General features: G+C 30.1%; 1 protein-coding gene across 1 annotated transcript in view; it reads right to left on the bottom strand.

The window, feature by feature from the left end:
- TACR3 (tachykinin receptor 3) overlaps nt 1-18,463 on the bottom strand; it is a 57,872-nt gene that overhangs the window by 27,774 nt on the left and 11,635 nt on the right. Inside the window, exons 2-3 of the mRNA XM_016159122.2 lie at nt 4,845-5,033; nt 3,249-3,399 (exon numbers count right to left, since the gene is read on the bottom strand). Coding sequence (XP_016014608.1) covers nt 3,249-3,399; nt 4,845-5,033 — 340 coding nt within the window. The remainder of the gene's footprint in view (nt 1-3,248; nt 3,400-4,844; nt 5,034-18,463) is intronic.

Raw genomic sequence — 18,463 nt, 5'->3', positions numbered from 1 at the left:
TAAAACTGCAAGTGTACTTTAAATCAATCCTACAGTAGTATATACAAATTACCTGAAGATCTTTGACAAGGATATTAACCAATTACCACACATGCAAGGCTTCGAGGATGGTGTGATATTAATTGATATTTTATATTGTGCTACTATCTGAAGATATTCTTATTTAAAAAGCAGGATTTTTTTAAGTTAACCGCTTTATTATATCACATTGTTACATTATTATTTCAATATTTGTATTTAAGTAGACATATTTAAAATCAATGAGTATGTAACAAACAGAATTTTAAAACCCAGAACATTTATTATAAATTAAGGAATATCTTTGCTTTGTTATAAAACACCAAAATGCTTTGAAATTATAAAATACATTATATAAGAATTAATTAATATGCTTACTAACATTTTTTTGAAAGACTAGTTCTATATATGTGACTCAAATGTTGGACAATCCTATAGATTTTCTCCTAGAGTTTAGTAAACTGTTTAGAGCTACAGAGTTTTAATACTGATTTTTAGGTCAAATACTCTAATTTTAATAATAAAATATTTCTTGAGGTATTAACTTATTTCTCAAAACTAATATTTAGTCTTTTTAACTGGTGCTGGCTAGAACCACTGGTATTAATTTCAAATGGCATATATACTTATGCAGGACATATGTAAAGATCAAGTGTGGGTGTTAAGTCCTAATTTATCTGAAAGTTTAATATTAGTTTAATTTTTAGACATGCTGCATTCTATATAACTTAGACATGTAATTTACTTCTACCAGCTGTTTTTCAAAAAAATTTACTCTACAAATTTTGAAATTAAGCACAATTCCTAAAGATGATAGGAAAAAGAAATGAAAGTGATGTTTCTCAATAGCTGTAAAGATCTCAGTGACTTGACTGAAATTTCTTAAGTTCTTATTTACTCTTATTCGTGTGTATTTGGGGGCTCAATCAACATTCACTATTCTTTTATTATTAGGAGGCTGTCTGAGAATGATTTATGAAATTTTTTTTTCCCAACAGTCAATGAATTTGTATTATTTTAACCAATACTCTGTTATTCACCTCTGAAGTCCAATTTGTAATATCAAAGATGAATTCTCTAGGAGATAGAATTTAATTAAATGGCCCATCTAGGATAGGATTTATATCTGACTTAAGTAGTCATATTCAAATATGAATGTAGCGTGATTACTAGAAATAACTAATTCCAAACCATATCAGACAATATTTTAATCTAGATAAGAAAAATAAATTAAGAGAAGAGCTAGCTATATTTTGAAGTTAAAATTTTGGACCAATAAGTGTTACTTCCAAGATACTTATGGTCAATCCAATAAGTGACTATGGAAGAAATTCAAAGACAAGGTGGTTTATTGTAAGTCCATGATGTGAATGTCATTTTCTATTATTTCAGCCCAGAATACAATCTGAGAAAAAGACATACAGACTGGAAATTTTAAATGTCATGCTTTTAAAATTATTCTAGCAGGGTTACACTCTTGGTTTGAATTAATATTTATACATTGAAATTGTAGAGTAGTAAAATCAAAGGGAAATATTTATGTCTAATTCTCATCAGCTATATGGGGCAAAGGCAGAAATAGTCCCTCTTGCTTTTGATCCCTCTGGGACTTACAAACAAAACAAAACAAAAATAAAAACAAAACAAATCAAAAAACACTCAGATTAAATTTTTATTTGTTGCCAGAAAAAAATATTACATATAGATGAAGAAAAAAGAACCATAATCTACAATTACTGAACTGAATTTGTCTGGGAGTGAACAGGAAAAAAAATGTTAAGAAAAAGATGCCTTAACTGATAAAAAAGAGACAAAAGGCAGGAAACTAAGTGGGTAATATAAAGACAGAAATTATTCTGAAGTCAATAGAACATTAGTCATTTAATGTGATCATGCCTAAAATATAACTATAATATCCCCCCCCCCAAAGAGTATCCTGCAATATAAGCAAGGTGTTTCAAAATGAGGGTTGAAATTACAAAAGAGAAAGAGAAACTGTTTATTTAAGATGACCATGTTATTGAAGTTCTCTTAGTTTTAGGATTCTTTTTTTAGATGCTAAAGGCATAGTTTGGTTGTTTGTGCATGTCATTTTTAAGTTTTTTTTTTTTAAGAGAAATAAAATTATTCATATTACAGGCAGAAATAAGTAAATTGACATGAAAGAGATCATGCTCATTTTTTGTTTTCAAATACTAGACATCGTAATAAATTGTTAACCAAACATAAGTCTTGTCTACCACTATTTGTCAATAACAGAGGAAACATTAATATTAAAAGAAGGCCTTTTTCTACATTAGATTTTTAAAACCTGGTTGATTATTGTTAAGTGAGTGTTTGTAGGTAAGTGGTTTTAAAATTGTTGAATGTTTTAAGGGAATTGTCCATGTGGTTGGTAGTAGTTCTACATAAATAAATGAACCATAGATGGAATAAATGATTGGCATAATTAGGATGACTCTCTTATCCTTGGATAAACCTCTCCAATTTTAAGTACACATCAACTGGAGAGAGGAAGATGGAATAGATGAATAAAATTTCTTTTAACCCCACAAATTTATCAAAAATCTCTCACTAAGTCACATAATGGTAGTCAGAAAAAATCTTAATAAAAAATTTTTTAGTAAGATGTTAATAAAATAATTTTAGAGGTTTTCTCAATGTAAATGTTCGGAAACAGGCTTTAAGATGTCCCCCAATAAGTAGTGGAAGAATATTAACGAAACTCTCATCTTTTAATCAGACACATATGATGGCTGTGCAGAAACTAGATTGGGGATGGGAGGAAGGAGGCATAAATAAATGGATTTTAGGAAGTTAAAACACATACCATTCTTGGAATAAAGGAAGCTTCTGGAAGGTTATAGAGTACATCAGAGGAATTCTGTTCAATAAAGGGCAAAGATAGCTAAAACTGCAGAAATATAACTGGGACTCCATTTAACATGAAATTTCAGCAGTTTCTGGTAGAGTAATTGAGAATACTCCACAAACAGTAATGAAAAGGCTTTCTGTAAGGGACCATTCTATCACAGGCTGATATTGCATATGGTCAATGCCATATAGAAGACAAAAAGGAAGTAAAAGATAAAATCGATGGAAAGAAAAAAACAAGACCAAAAATAGAGCAAAACATCAAATCACATCATATTAAAATGACATAAGTAGTTTTTTTCCTTCGGATGTGCCATAATTTACACAAATATTAGGTAAATTATATGAAAGAGTACCTTTCTTTTAGACTTTAGCTGCTCATGATACTTGTCACAGGTATCTCCCGGGATCTCTCCTCCCCAAAGAGTGATTCCAACGATGGTGTATGTGATGCCCATGATGAGCAATGGAAAACAGTATACAAGTATAATGACGATAATATGGTAACTGCAAGAAATAAGAAAAACACATGCTGAAGAGCATATTGGAATGAAATAGTGGGACTTTGAATTCATTCCACTTTAAATCATAATTGAAAATGTGAAATTTCCACATCTCCTTTAAGCCTCATTTCACAAATCCATCAGAATATCATACTCTTGTTACCTACAGTTGTCCAAATGTTACCAGCTAATCTCTGTCAATTTTTATACACAAACACCATAGCTGAGCTGCAGTGCTCATTTAAATTTCACATGTCCCCTTGTCTAGAGGTTCAAGCTGAATGCCTTTCCCCTACCTGGTAATTGTTGAGCTAAGCTAATTAAATGTATCATCAGAGGAAAAGAGATATGACAGAAAACTAATCAACTAACATATTTCTCCTGTGTAAAACTGTTCTATATATCTCTGCAACATCAGACACATTTAAAATAAACTGTTTTTCATTCAAATGAAAAAAATGTTACCAGATACTGTGAGCTACATTGGATCCACGAGCTATTTGACTATGATTTTAAGAATCAGATAGACATTTACATACAATTTTCAAAGTCATAATACATTTGATTCCATTATTTGGTAAATAACATACAGACTAAGTTATAGGATTTCATAGCTCTCAATCAAAATTATAAGGATACACTTAAGGAGGAATAAGAGGGCAAGTGGTAACAGAATAGCCCAATTAGAATTTGTATAAACTTTTGTGTGGCTTCCACTGTCTTAGGAAGACTTTAAAGTAATTAAAGAGTTTGATATGCTAGTCTTCTTAATACTCATGTCTTTTTTTATAGAGTGAACTTTAAGCCTTCTCGTTTTCCCGTTTCTTGATAGCTTATTAAATATTGACTTAAAATCAATGGTAAAGTGATTTAGTCAACAAATAGTTTAATTTTATTACTTTGATTAATTTTATTTTGCTATACAATTAATACTTATTAATAATAATAGAATACAGTATTCAGTTTAATAACTGCTGCCAGCTTTTCCTTCAATAAGTACTTCTGAATGTTTTTCTTTAAAAATCTGAACTCTACATAGAGCAGAGTTTGATAAAATGGCTGCTTAATAGATGACCATTATATTTGTTATTTTTAAAGGGAAATTTGGTCACTAAATAATAATTATATTGAAATAAAATGTAAATGATCAGACTAAAAAGCAAAATGAAAATATTTGCATAATTTTTTTCCATTTGCTTTTCTTAAAGTAGGTCCAAAATACGAAATGCTAAATTCTATCATACAGCATTCCTATTTCCTTTCCAATCTAGTGCTTAAGACTTATAATAACTTATTGACCATATACTATATTACAATATTTTTATGTGTTTCTTTTCCCAAGTAAAATGTGAGCCCTTGAGAACAATTTGCTTAATTGTTGCTCCCAGCCTATAGTTCCTTAAGTATTTAATAAATTGAATTGAAAATCATAATTGAGAATTAACTTACGTGAAATGTTGCTTGGGACCTTCTGGCCATTGTACATAGCAAAGAGTACGGCCTGGCATGACTTTGGTTTTGGAGTAAAGACACTGAGGGAAAGCAAGTAGAAATGCTAGAATCCAAATACTTCCAATGACAATCTTAGTGGCTGTGGCAGACAGTCTGGGTTTCAGGGGATCAATAATGGCCATATACCTATATAAAAACAAACAAAACCATTTTGTCCATCTCGTGCCAGAGAAATTTAACAAGGAGTTTCAAAGGTGTTTCAATGGCCAGGGTTATCCCTCTTCTGGTAAACAAGTTAAGGATTTTGCCTACATAGAGGTAGCACAGAATGATAATTTATGGTATAATCTTAGGAATCAAGTAAGTTGAGATTCAAATCCTATTCTGTCACTTATTTAACCTCAGCTTCATTACTTTAAAAATAGAAATAAGAACACCAACTTATTAGGGATGAAGTTAAGAGCAATTGAAATAATGCAAATGAAAGATATTGATTACTTGGTGCCATGCCTCACACATTATCAGAATTTATAAATGTCTGTTGAATGCAATTGGAAAGGCGAGTAATAAATGCTTAAAATATGAATTCCATACTTCAAGACTTCAATTTTTTTTCTTCTGTATGTTTAACTTAAAAAAATATTAGAGATAATATGGATAATGTCTAGATGATTAACAATGATGAGAAAACCATATAAAGAATATCATCAATATTTTCATCTCAAAGCATCAAGAGACAAGTTCAAGATTCAAATAAGGGTGAAGAAATCAAGTGTGATTGAGGCTATGCCTTTCTGTTACCTCCAAAATTCAATTCATTCTGCATCATGAAAATCTTCATAATTTACATATTTATATGTAATATAATTGTAATAAAAATATATTTGAGGCTATAAAATACACAGTTACATATGATTTCTAGAGTGCAACCTTTGGGGAATTTTAAACTCTCTCAATATGGTAACAAAAGTCAAGCTTTATTCCCCTGGTATGATAATAACAATATATCTGAGAAAATCAAATTTTAGTTTTAATTGTGCTAATAAGACTAATTGCCAAATTCTGGCAAATAAAATAAAACAATTATGTTTTTACATTTCTATTAATAAAACACATTATTTAAATTGTTTTGTTTTTACTGTTGGTCATTTTGTATTTCTCAAATTTATTTTCAGTTACGCAAAATTTTCAAAGGCAACATTTCATCAATGAATGTTACCTAAGCCATAAACATTTTAAACTTAAGAATAAATATTTCAAATTAATGATAATTCATTAATTTGTTATTTCTTTGTGTTTTTGTAATTAAGCAGAATTCGACCTTCAGTAGATATATTGAATTTATCTATATACTATTCTTAATATTAAATTTATTTGTAATTTACTTAAAGAAAATATTCCTAATTTATTATGTATGACAGTTAATAGGTAAAAGTGAATGTTGCAAATAAAACTAATTATAAAAACTGTACCTTGGTTTAAGAAAATAAAGTGAGCCATAGAAGACTGTAAAAGACATATGTTCGAAATTGAAAAGTATTTAAAATTCACCTCTCATGTTTATGTTGTTGAAGATAACAGTAGTAACATATGTTAATTGCTAACTATGACCTGGCAATTTATTGCATACATTATGTACATTTAATATCCAGAATAATCCAATCAATCAAATAATATTATCTTTATTTTGCAGAAAAGAAAACTGAGGCTTAAAGAAATTAAGTAAATTGTTCGAAATGACCCAGATGGTAGGAGCTGGAGTTCTAACCCAGTTCTGCCAGTCTTCAAAGTCCATATAGATAGAGATTTGGCTTTGCGTATAAGGAATTCATGTAAGGAATTATGGAAGAGAAGAAAATCATATAACATAAATGCTTTTCAAAGAAGCAGAAGTTGAATTTTGCCTTACGAATCCAAAAGCATCTATGTGCAATATAAAAGATAAACATGTAACGGCAATAATTGTAGTTGGTCATTTCTTTTTCCACTGCTGCTGGTTATAACTCACCATAGTATTTCTTATTGTATTGAATTGTTTTTTGGGTGTTTCCAGAGTTCAGCTATAGCACTTATCAATAGATTTTGTTTCACCGAACTGAATCTTTCTCAAATATTCAGTTATAATATTTCTATTATAACCTTTTGCTTTTTTTTTTTTGCTTGCCCTGGAACTTATGAATGCAATTTGGATATTTAGAGAGTTGATTTTTTTTTAGACTAAAAAGATAAGTTGAGTGACATGAGCAGGGTTATAGTCCTATACAGCTACTGTAGCACTGATAATTCAAAATAAACTGCAAATTTCTTATTAACTTTTTTTTAAGCCATGATATCTAATGATAGAGAAATTATTTCCTGACAGGTAGAATATTATATGGAAACAGTTTATGTTATAGCTAACACTTTAGTAAAGGTAAAAGTTTTGAAACTGCAAGTTGATATTTTTGTCATTTCTGATCTGATCTACTACTTATTCATTCAGCCAAACCGTTTTTTGAATGCCTACCATGATATTTCAGATGTTAGTGGCACAACGATGATGAAAGATGGCCTTCACAGAGCTTGCAGTCTAGTGAAGTAGATAGATATTAATCAAATAATCTCACCAATAAATGTAAAATTACAATATGATAAATGTTACAAAGGCAAGATATATGGTCCTACAAATGCATTTACTGGGAAAACGTGTTTAGGTTGTGAGTCAGTCTTCCCTAATAAAAGCCATTCTGGGTGAAAGTTGGAAGGGTCACTAGGCAAGGTGGCAGAGCGCTGAGGGTTGCAAAGGTTTCTGGGAGAACAAACAACATGTGGAAAACTCCTGTATTAATTGTGGGTTTTATGGGTTGAGTTGTGTCTCCCTAAAAAAGATTTATTGAAGTCCTAACTCCCAATATCATGAAATGTGAGCTTCTTTGGAAATACAGATAATCAAGTCAAAACGAGGTCTTAGGGTGATCCCTAATCAAATTATTGGTACAAAGAGAAATTTGAAAACAGAGAGAAACACGTGGGGAATGCCATGCAGACATGGAGGATTAAATGATATATCTACAAACCAAGGAATGACAAAGACTGCCAACAAATAACCAGAAGCTTGGAAGTAGAAAACAAGGATTTTCCTATAGGTTTCAGAGACAGCGTGGCTCTTCCTAACATTTTGATCTCAGACTTCTAGCTTCCAGAACTGTGAGACAGATTTCTGTTGTTTTAAGTCACCATGGTGGTTTGTTACAGCAGCCCTAGGAAAGCAATATGATGGGTAAGGGTGGGAGAAGCATGGCACATGTGAGCAATTAAAGATTCTATAACTGAAACACAGAAAGTAAAGGGAAAGTGATTTGAGACAAAGTTGTAGTACAGGTTTCAGAGTTTTGGTTTATGAAAAGTAATTGAAGTGATTCAATCAGGGAAAGAAAATAATGAGATTTTAGTCTGGGGAACAGGACTGGAAGAAGGAAAGAATGGAAGTAGGGAAGTAAGTCACCTGGCTTTGTTTTGGTCACCACTGGAAATTGAATTATGGTGATGGTTTGAGGAAAATAAAAAAAACTACATATAGAAATATTGTGGAAAGGGAGAGCCAGTTGGCCAAAGAAGTAGATAGAATTGCCAAGCACTACTGCAGACCATTTTGGAATTGGTAATTAGGAATTTATTGCAGCATTAACATTTACTTTTCTGAGGTTCTCTCCAGCAGTAATAATTTGCTCAACAGCAGACACAAAGAAAATTGACCCTAAGACTCACCCAGAGAAACATCCCCTGGACCTGGAGAAGAAATGATCAAATCTGAGATACAAAATATTGACTCAAATGATTGTCAATATTTTATTTTCCCTTTAAAGAAATATGTATCTTTGATGTGATCACATTTGTTTTTTTAAAGTTTTTGTCTGAGCTTTTAACTACTATTCTTTCCTCACCAGACAAGTTATCAAATATATTAGTCTCCTGAGTATGATAATTTCATAAGTAACAGTTAAGGCTTGATCCTTTAAGTACAAATTAACCTATCACCTAAACAAGTTTTAAAGTCACTTTTTGTTATCTTTTATAGAGACTAAAATTCTTAGAAAAATCCATTGAAAATGCATATTTCTAATATTTTTACAAGTTTTTCTTTCCACTTTAATATTAGATCATTTTACCACTTACTTTTTTTTCTGATATAATGAAGGGTATCTTTTCTCTGTATTTTGATGTCTTTAGCACAGTAGAATTTTTGATGTAAGTAAGCCTTTCTTATTTTGTAATTATTTTTGATATCTGGTGTAATTATTTCTTTTGATAGCATGTTTATTAAGCTTTTTCATAAACATTTTAAATGAACTTAATAATGAGTCCATTAATTAATTATAAATATTATCTCAGTGAATTTTGAAATGAATGAGCATTTATGAAAAGAAACCTACATTCAAATGCAGTACACATATAATAGGAATTTCTAAATAAACCTACATTTATATGCATATACACATATAATAAGAACTTATTCATTTGTTCGATTTTTTCGATCTATGTAAATAAAATTTATACACTGGAATTTAAGGAAAACTATATTAAAAATAAAGTATCAGAATAGTGTACGTGTTTGACTTTCATTGTATATTAATTTAAGGTTAGCAATTAGGAAATGGAAACAAAAAAATGGTAGAATAGCAATATTCATATTAGACAAAATAGACTTTAAGGTAAAGGCTGTAACAAGAGACAAAGACCCAGCAATCCCACTTCTGGGTATTTAGTTGAAGAATCCTAAAATACTAATTTGAAAAGACATATACATCCCCATGTTTATTGCAGCATTCTTTTCTTTCCTTTTTTTTTTCAAAGTGTTATTTTCAATAATGAGATACCTAAGTGAGCTAAGTGTCCATCAATAGATGAATGGATAAAGAATATGTGGTACATATGTACAGTGGGATATTACTCAGCCATAAAAATGAAATCTTGACATTTAGAATAACATAGATGAAACTAGATGGTATAGTGCTAAGTGAAATAAATCAGATGGAAAAAGATAAATACCATATGATTTTACTTATTTGTGGAGTCTAAAAACAAAAAACAAGTAATAATAAAGTCATAGATACAGAGAACATTTTGATGATTGCCTAATGGGTGAAAAAGGGGAAAGGATTAAGATGTGCAAATTGCCAGTTGTAAAAACAGCCATGAGTATGTAGAGTACAACAGATGGAATATAATCAATAATTTTATAATAACTATGTTTTGTGTCAGTCAGATAGGTACTAGACTTATTGGGATGATCTCTTTGTAAGTTATATAAAGGTCTAATCATTATGTTATAGACCAGGAGCTAATATAATAATATATGTCAACTATAATTGAAAAATAAAAATATATTTAAAGAAATACATTTAGCAATTAGATTTATCTATTCATTTATTTATTTATTGAATATTGACTTTATTTTCAACTATTTCTTGACTGCCAACTATTTTCCAGGATTATGTACATTCTTTGGCTATATCGATGAAAAAAAATAGATATGGTTCCTATTCTTGTGGAGTTCAAAATCTAATGCAGAGAAAATATATTATTAAAACAGTCAGAAAACATGTAAGAACTTATTACCTAAATGGCTCTTGGGACAACATTGCCTCTTGGATATTAGGTTAAACTTTCCTTGGAGCTGTAGTGTAATGGCCTGTGTGAGTTCAGCACCCTTTCTCATGATTTCTAAAAATTCCTATCTGACTTGTGTGGTGCACTCTGTTTCCTTTCTTGAATCTGTATAAAATGTTTTCATCTCACCCAGTGTGAATCTGGATGCAAAATTATACTGTCATTTCCACAAGAAATCCAATTACAAAAAGCATTTTAGATTTCAAAATTTATTGAATTTGCAAATTTAAGGGAGAGGAGACTGCACCACTATTCTTCAACCTGACGTTTTCAGTCTTGACTTTCTTCTCTTCTCACTTTATATTCTGCCATTTTTTTAAAACTCTAATGTACCATAGGTGATCCTTTCACAATCCCTTGAGATATTTAACCTGTTCCTCATTTCCTCATCAGGCTAATCTGTCCAGTCCAATCATTTGAGAATTCTGCTGAATAAAATTGTCCACTGTGATGTTATGAAGACATGTACTAGTAATTATAAGCATGAAATAGAAAATTTTACCTAATCTGAGGTATAGGTTGAAATAATGATAGAGATGTTAGGTGTGGCCTCCCCCAAGGAAACAACATCAGATTAGAAGGATAAATGGGAGTGAATTAGAATGAAGATAAGATTAGAAGAGAAAGTGGAAAAGCAAGTCCTGATGTTGGAGAAAGCATGAAGTATTTGAATCACCAAAGAAGGTCAGCTTTTCTACAGCACAGAGGAGAGGGAAAAGCAGAGGTATCAGATGAGTTGGAAATTTGGTATTAAGCATGACTTCACATATATAATATATTCAATATAAATTTAGATTCTTTAACAATAAACATAATTGCTAATACTTGTTAAAGGTTTACTATATACCAGACATTATTTTAAGAGCTTCATGTATAAATTATTTAATCTTAAATTCTAATTATTTATAGTAATTATAAAATGATTTATATAAAAATGCTACCTCATTAGTGAACATTGCATAAAACAGTTTTTCCTTAAAATTTCAAACACAGATTTAAGTGGTTTTGTATATGGACAACATAAAGTTTATTATTAAAAAATTAGTTTCTGCTACTTATACTATCTTTGATTAATAATTTACAAATCAGAACATAATAGATTATCTTATTCTAAAGTTCTACAACTGGAAAACTTCTACCTGTCCTTTAACTTCCACTCATTATAGAATGTTTGTTGTGGATTCTTTCTCTTCTCTTAGTCCAAAGCTAGTTTTTATCTCTTACATGCTCTAATAGCATTATGTTCTTACTTTGATTTTAGCTCATGGAGATACTAATTTATTTTTCTCTGTGATTTGTAACACCTAACAATGTATAGTAGTCACCATGACTGTTCGATAGTGACTGCAAATGGTTGTTGAATATTTGGAAAGATGGATGAGTAAATAATTACAAACGAGAACTTCAGCATCTATGCAATTTTTAAAGAAATAGTTTTCTTAACTTTACTAAATAACAATAATGAACAATGTAGAGTATGATTACGAGATTAAATGACATTAAATAACACAACATATACAAAGACTTTTAAAATGTAATCTTAAACCATGTTGAGTAAAAAGAAATTAACACTTGAGACCGAAACAAACAGACAAACAGAACAAAACAGCTATAGGGCAAGCTTTAGACAAAAACAAACAAAAATGTAACTTAGTTCTTAGGTACTTGTTTGTGATTGGTATGGAAAAAAAAAAAGTTCATTCCAGAAATCGAATGTGAGGATTAAAAAAATTTCTTTTGATATAGTCCCTACCTCTTTAACAGAAACCTATTCCACCAAGGTAGTATAGTATAATTATTTCTCTAAATCTCTCCTTTTAAAATAATTTCTTTTGTGGAAAGTAATGAGATATTCTATGCAATTGCTATAAGAGCAACTAGTTCTTAGTGATTCAGTGATTAAATGGAAACATTCAATGTTATACTTGGAATCTCTGTAAATTTTGGGGGTGCAGTAGGAATAAATTCCCTTCAACTTTGTCTAATATGGACCTACACCATATCAAACTCCTTTTGAAGTAAACAGAGGCATGTGGTAGTTCCACTATATTATCCCTAAACTCACAGAGGTGTTGGTACCCATCAAGCAGTAAGATTTCCAAATCTTTGGGTATTTAAGTCATTAGGATGTAAATGTTCATTTAACTGTGCAAAGGGAAGAAAACAGACAATAGATAACCTCTAAACTTGGAAAATAAAGATGGGAAATACAGGCTTTTTCATATCTGATTTTTCTTTTTAATTACATATTCATGATATCTTAATAACATATTTTTAATTTAAGTACAAATTATTCAATGATAAGAAAACAATTTAAAAATTGCCTCCAGTTATTCTTTCAGTCATACAATGAATATGTATATATGCAGCCATTATCCTAGATATTAAGAATATAGTAGTAAACAAAACAGTAGTAAATCTTATGAAGAAAAATAAAACAGCAGATAAAAAAATGATATGTGTCTATTTTAGACAGTAATCAGTTCATACATGAGATACATTGAGAAATGAAAAGGTAGCTATTCATTTCCTTGTAAGAGTTGCCTCTCGGTCTTTTTACAACACACCAACAAAAGTAAGATAATTTTATTTTAATAGTCTTCCTTCTTTGTGAGCCATAACTTCCAAGTCTTTCTGAACAACTATATGTCAACAAATTAGAAAATTTAAAATTGAAGAATTCATAAAAAGAATCAAACAACTGAAATGACTCAAGAATAAAAGAAAATCCAAATATATATAACAAGATATAAAATTAATAATTAAAAAGTCAGGTCGAGATTGTTTTACTGAAGAATTTGTCTAAATAATTTACTAATCCTTCACAAATTCTCCCAGTAGAAGAGGGAACATTTCTCATTTCACTATATAAGTTTAGTATTACTATGATATCAAAGCCAAAGGGGGTCAAATGGTACAAATCTCTAATTATAAAATAAATAAGTCCTGGGGCTATAATGCACAACCTGGTGACTATAGCTAATAAAACTGTATTCAGTTTTGAAAGTTGCTAAGAGAGTAGATTTTAACAGTTTTTGTCACAAGAAAAAAATTTTGTAACTGCGTGTGGTGACAAATATTAACTAGACATATTGTGGTGATCATTTTACAATATATACAAATATCAAATCATTATGTTGTAAACCTGACACTAATGTAATACTGCATGTCATTATAACTCACTTTAAAAAAAGCCAAAGATACCATAAGGAAAGAAAATCATAGACAAATATCATTCACAAGTATAGATATAAAAATCCTAAACAAATTCTTATCAAACAAAAATTTCAGAAACATACCAAAAATATTATCTTTCATGAAAAAGTGGGATTTATTTCAGAAATTCAAAGTTAATTTAAAATTAGTAAATGTTATATATCATAGTAACAGAATAAAGAACAAAGACCACATGACCATACCAACAGAGGCAGAAAAGCATTTGATAAAATTCAACATCGTTTCATAATAAAAACTCTCCATGCACTAGGAATAGAAACTTCCTCAACTTAGTGAAGTATATTTTTAAAAAACTCTACAATTAACCTCATAATTAATTGTTAAAGTTGTATTTCTTCCCCCTATAATCTGGAACAAGGCAAAGATACCCAATTTCATCACTTTCATTCAAAACTGTACTGAAGATTCTAGACAGGGTAATCAATCAGGCAAAAAAAAAAAAAAAAAAGAAAGAAAGAAAAAGAAAAAGATAAAAAAGATAAAAAAAGTAAAGGCATCAGATTGAAAAGGAGTAATATTGTCTTTACCAGCAGAAGAGATGGCCTTCATATTGAAAATTCTAGGGAACATACAAAACCTAAAACCTACTAGAATAAATAAATAAGGTCATCAAGGTCACAGGATACAATTTCAATCAATTGCATTTGTATATGCTAGTTATTAACAATTTGAAAATGAACTTTAAAAAGTCCATCCAATAGTACCAAAAAGAATAAAATACTTAAATAAATTTAATAAAGAGTGAGACTTGCACATTGAAAATTATAAAGCATTACTGAGAGAAATTACAGATCTCAATTAATGGAGAGATGACCCATGTCTATGGGTTGGAAAACTCAATATTGTTAAGCTGACAATAATTTTCAAATTGATTGAAAGAGTTAACACGATTCTTGTAAAAGTTCCTATCCTAATGCCAGAATTTAAAAACAAATCCTAAAAGTAATTTGGAAATACAATTATCCTAGAACAGTCAAAACAATTTTTAAAAATAAGAACAAAGAGGAAGGACTTATACTCTACATTTCAGAACTTATTACCACACTACAGTGATAAAGATAGTATAGTAATGAGCATAATATTGTAATAACTATGTATGGCATAGATGGTACTAAACTCATCAGGATGATCACTTCTTAAGTTGTATAAATGTCAAATCACAACATTGTACACCTGAAGCTAATATAATATTGTATGCCAACTGTAATTTAAAAACAAAAATGAAAAGATAGTGTAGTACTGGCATAAAAATAGACATACAGATCAATGAAACAGAAATATCAAGGGTCTGGAAATAAACACAGTTATGTTCAATTGATTTTTGACAAAGGTGCCAAGGCAATTCAATGGGGGGAAAAATACAGTCTTTTCAACAAATGGCACTGTGCAATTGGATATCTACATGATCTTTAATGTCTATTTTTATTCCAGTACTCTACTATCTTTTTATTTTTTATTTTGATTATAGATGACATCAATATTATAAATGAATTATACTGTTATCTTGTAACATACACAAAAATCATCTCCAAATAGATCGCATATTAATGTCAGGTCTAAAAGTATAAAACTATCAGAAAAAAAAATGTAGAACTAAATTTTTACAACCTTGGGGTAGCTAATGATTTTTTAATAATTGACCACAAAAGCACAAACACTAAGGGAAAAAAATGATATATATTACTTCATCAATATTTAAAATCTTACTCTGAAAATACACAATGAAAAAAATGAAGACAATCACAGGGACAAAATACTTGCAAATATGTCTAATAAAGGACTTATGTTCAAAACATACGAAGTCTTGAAATTTGATAAGACATATAATCCAATTTAAAAACAGAAAACAATTGATGTCTATACAGAAGACTACACACTGCATGATTTCATTTATATCAAATTTCAGAAAACTTAAATCTATAATGGGAGAAAATAGTGTACTGATTGTCTAGGGTTGAGTGTGAAAAAGGAGTGACTACAACTGAAAGTGGGATTTGGCGAGGGGGAGACGGTAATGGATATGTTTTAAAATTAGACTATGTTGATGGTTACATAACTAAAAACTTCCTAAATTCACTGACTCATATACACTTCACGAAGGAAGAAATATTAATGACAAGCACATGAAAGATGTCCAACATAATTATCTGCTAGTGAAATGTGAATTAAAACCACAATGAGATACAATGACACATACATTAGAATAGCTAAAATAAAAACAAAAATACTGACAATATCAATTGCTGGTGAGGATCTAAAATGAGTGGAAGTCTCATACACTGTTAACTGCTCAAAAATAAAAATGCCTGGAAAAGGTAGATGAACAAACTTTAATACATCCATACAATGGAATACCCCAGCAATAAAAGAGAACAAACTTTTGATACACTCAACTTTGATAAATTTCAGAGAAGTTATGGTAAATGAAAGCAGCCAGTCTCAAAGTTTACATATAGTATGATTGCATGATTATATTAATATGATATTTTTCCAAAATACCAGACTACAATGGTGGAAGATAAATTAGTGGTTCCCAGGTTTTAGGTCAGGGAGAGGGTGTGCATACAAAGGTATAGTCTGAAGGAGTTTCTTTGTGATGATAAAACTGTTTTGTATCCTGATTGTGTTGGTGGTCATATAAGTCCATCCATGATTTAAAAATCCTAGATCTGTACATCAATTAAAATCAGTTTTACTGTATGTTAATTTAAAAATAAAATGAAGTTATATAATTAGAATTTACATTTTCACAAATCACAAAATGAAATTATATAGAAAATCTGAAAGACTTTACAAAATGACTCTTGAAACTAATAAGCCATTACAGCAAGGTCGCAGGATATAAGGTTAATGTACAAAAGTCAGTCACTTTCCTATATGCCATCAAGAAACATGTGGAATTTGGAATTAACTAGGAAAACTCAACAGTGTTGAGATGCCAGTTCTCAATTTGATATATAGATTCAAGGCGATCCCACTCAAAATTTAGCAGATTGTTTTGTGGATATCAATAAGCTGATTTTATGATGAGAGGCAAAATTTATAATGAAGAAGCAAAAGATCCACAATAGCCAACACAGTTTTGAAGAAAAATAAATTTGAAGGACTGACACTACCCAACAACAAGATTTTCTATGAAGCTATTGTAATACAGACAGTGGTATTGGTGAAAGAATCTACAAATAGATCAACAAAATAAAATAGAAAGGCTGGACATAGACCCATATAATAGAGTCAACTGATCTTCAATAAAGGAGCAAAAGCAGTAAAATGGGGTAAAAATAGTATTTTCAATAAATGGTGGTAGAACAATAGGACATCCACATGCAAACAACAACAACAACAAAAAAACCCAAAAATCTAGATACGGATTTACTTTTCACAAAAATATTAACTCAAATAGATTGAAAACCTAAATGTAAAAAACAAAACTATAAAACTTCTAGAATATAACATATAAGAAAACCTACATGATCCTGGGTATGGTGATACTTTTCTAGTTATAATATCAAAGATGCAATCCATGAAAAAAAAAGTTGATAAGCTGGAATTAATTCTATCTAAAAACTTCTGCTGTGTAAAAGGCAATATCAGGAGAATGAGAAGGCAAGTCACAGACTGGGAGAAAATATTTGCAAAAGAACATGTCTGATAAAGGATCATATTCAAAATATAGAAAAACTCTTAAAACTCTACAATAAGAAAACAAGCAATTCAATTAAAAAGTGAGGCAACAACCTTAACAGCCAACTCACCAAAGAAGGTATACGAATGGCAAATAAGCATATAAAAAGATGCTCCACATGATGTATCATCAGACAAATGCAAATTAAAACAACAAGGAGATACCACTACACACTTATTAGAATAGCCAAATCCACAGTACTGGCAACACCAAATGCTGGAGAGAAACGTGAAACAAGAGCTCTCATATATTCCTAGTGGAAATGAAAAATGGTATGCAAACTTTGGAAGACAATTTAACAACTTCTTACAAAAGTAAACATATTCATACTGTATGATCCAACAATTGTGCTCTGTGGTATTTACCCAATGGCATTAAAAACTTATATTCCCTTTTTATTTCTTCACTACACTTCCATCTTTGCTGACAAGTTCCTCTTTTTAATTAGCCCTTCTGTCATTTGAGTTCATCATCGAAAGTCAATGAGGCAATGCAACTATGTGCTTTACTGTCTGAGCATGAACAGATGATCAATGATTAATCAGTAATAGATTTTGAAAAAGAGAATATGATTAATCAATGATTATGAAGTACGTCTGTTATTTGTTTAGTGAATCGTGGACTCAAGATTTGACAGCTAGTTTTCTATTCATGTTACTATGACATGGTTACAAAAATTTTAGCCATGCTGTTGAGGGGACTGGTATTATATAAGTCTTAGTAACAAAAATTTGTGCAAAGTGAGAACTGCGCATATAGAATTGGTAATCTGTTTATGCAAATATATGACATACAGTTAACCTTTGAACAACTTGGGGGTCACGGCACTGACTACTCTCACAGTAAAAACTGGTAGATCTGTTTATAACTTAATGTGGCCCTCCACATAAGTAGATTCCCAACCGTGGATCAAAAATACAGTTAAACCTTGAAAAATATGGGTTTGGACTGTGTGGATCCACTTAAAAGTAGATTTTTTAAAAAATTATTAAATTATAGTTGGTATGCAAATGTTGAATCATTATGTTGTACACCATATAAGTTT

Source organism: Rousettus aegyptiacus, unplaced genomic scaffold (assembly GCF_014176215.1).
Source record: "Rousettus aegyptiacus isolate mRouAeg1 unplaced genomic scaffold, mRouAeg1.p scaffold_m13_p_10, whole genome shotgun sequence".
In the NCBI taxonomy this organism is placed as follows: domain Eukaryota; kingdom Metazoa; phylum Chordata; class Mammalia; order Chiroptera; family Pteropodidae; genus Rousettus; species Rousettus aegyptiacus.
Note: the sequence above shows the minus strand (reverse complement) of the source record. Positions and strands in the feature narration are given on the sequence as shown.